This window comes from Trachypithecus francoisi, unplaced genomic scaffold (assembly GCF_009764315.1).
Source record: "Trachypithecus francoisi isolate TF-2019V2 unplaced genomic scaffold, Tfra_2.0 Lachesis_group12, whole genome shotgun sequence".
Classification (NCBI taxonomy): Eukaryota; Metazoa; Chordata; class Mammalia; order Primates; family Cercopithecidae; genus Trachypithecus; species Trachypithecus francoisi.
Window position 1 is genome coordinate 10,051,277 of NW_022681457.1, and position 1,533 is coordinate 10,052,809.

The following is a 1,533-nucleotide window of genomic DNA, read 5'->3' on the forward strand; positions in this document are numbered from 1 at the left end:
CTCCCCACTGCAGGCTGCTGCATCTGAAGACCCCCAGGATGTGACCTACGCCCAGCTGCAGAGCTTGACCCTCAGACGGGAGGCAGCTGAGCCTCCTCCATCCCAGGAAGGGGAACCTCCAGCTGAGTCCAGCGTCTACGCCACCCTGGCCATCCACTAACCTGGAGGGGACCCAGACCCCACACTCAGCAGAAGGAGACTCGGGACTGCTGAAGGCACAGGAGCTGCCCCCAGTGGACACCAATGAACCCCAGTCAGCCTGGACCTCTGGGAACTTTGGGAATCGCTTGATTCTGCAGTCTAAATAACTAATATCCCTACATTTTTTTAATTAAAGCAACAGACTTCTCAATAATCAATGAGTGAACTGAGAAAACTAAAATCAGAAGTAAGAATGTGCTTGAAACTGAATCACAATATAAATATTACACACCATACAATGAAATGGAAAAACTGCAAACCACACACACACAAAAACACTAGGAAATGAATGACGTTGGCTTTCGTATCAGGAATTTAGAAAGGGAATAACAAATTATCCCAAATGAAGGTGTGAGAAAGGGAATAATAAGAAAAAGCAGAGTTGCTCATGAGGAAAAACCAAAACTTGAAAATTCAACAAAGCCAGTGAAGCTCATTCTTGAAAATATTAATTACACTCATAAATCCTAACTACATTGAGCAAGAAAAAGAAAGGGCAGGCATGCATTTCCATGTGGGCGTGAAGAAGCAGACAGCCCGGCAGACCCTACACACATTTTCAAAAACTAACCTCAGAACAGGCGGCAAACCTATGCCAATATACTAGAAAATGCAGATTAAATGGATGAAATATTCAAAACTGGAGTTTACTTAATGAACGTAAGAGTAATCAGAGAATCTGACTCATTTTAGATGTGTATGTGTATGTGTGTGTGTGTGAAATACACTGACTAATAAAAATGTTCCCATGGTATAAACTCCAGTTCACGAAGCTTCATTGGTGATTTTTTTACAAATATTGACACACTAATGAAATGCACAAACACACCCAGAGCATCACAAATGTTTCTTGAGAATAGAAAAAGAGGCAACGTGCCTGGGTGCGGTGGCGCACGCCTGAAATCTCAACACATAGGGAGGCAGAGGCGGCAGATTCCTTGAGGCCGGGAGTTCAAGACCAGCCTGGCCAACATGGTAAAACCCCATCTCTTACTAAAAATACAAAAATTAGCCAGACATGGTGGCGCACGCTGCAATCCCAGCTACTGGGGAGGCAGAGGCAGGAGAATCATTTGATCCAGGAGATGGAGTTTGCAGTGAGCTCAGATCCCACCCCTGCACTCCAGCCTGGTCCACAGAGCCAGACTCTGTCTCAAAAAATTAAAAAAGAAAAAAAGTCGTCACATATAAAATGGAATTTTCCATTCTATAAAAGGCACGTTTTAAACTCTACACTTTTTTTGTTTCAAAATAATATTTTTTATTTTATTTTAATGTTTTACTTTATTTTATTTGGCAATTTAAAAGTCTACATATGTAGGGTATACAACA

At 42.1% G+C, this 1,533-nt stretch overlaps 1 protein-coding gene across 1 annotated transcript in view; it reads left to right on the forward strand.

Annotated features, from left to right (window-relative positions):
• Positions 1-465, forward strand: part of LILRB3 (leukocyte immunoglobulin like receptor B3) — a 250,857-nt gene extending 250,392 nt beyond the window's left edge. The window contains exon 13 of the mRNA XM_033229100.1: positions 14-465. Within this exon, the coding sequence (XP_033084991.1) occupies positions 14-160 (147 nt within the window). The 3' untranslated portion in view covers positions 161-465. The remainder of the gene's footprint in view (positions 1-13) is intronic.
• Positions 466-1,533: the final 1,068 nt, after the last annotated feature.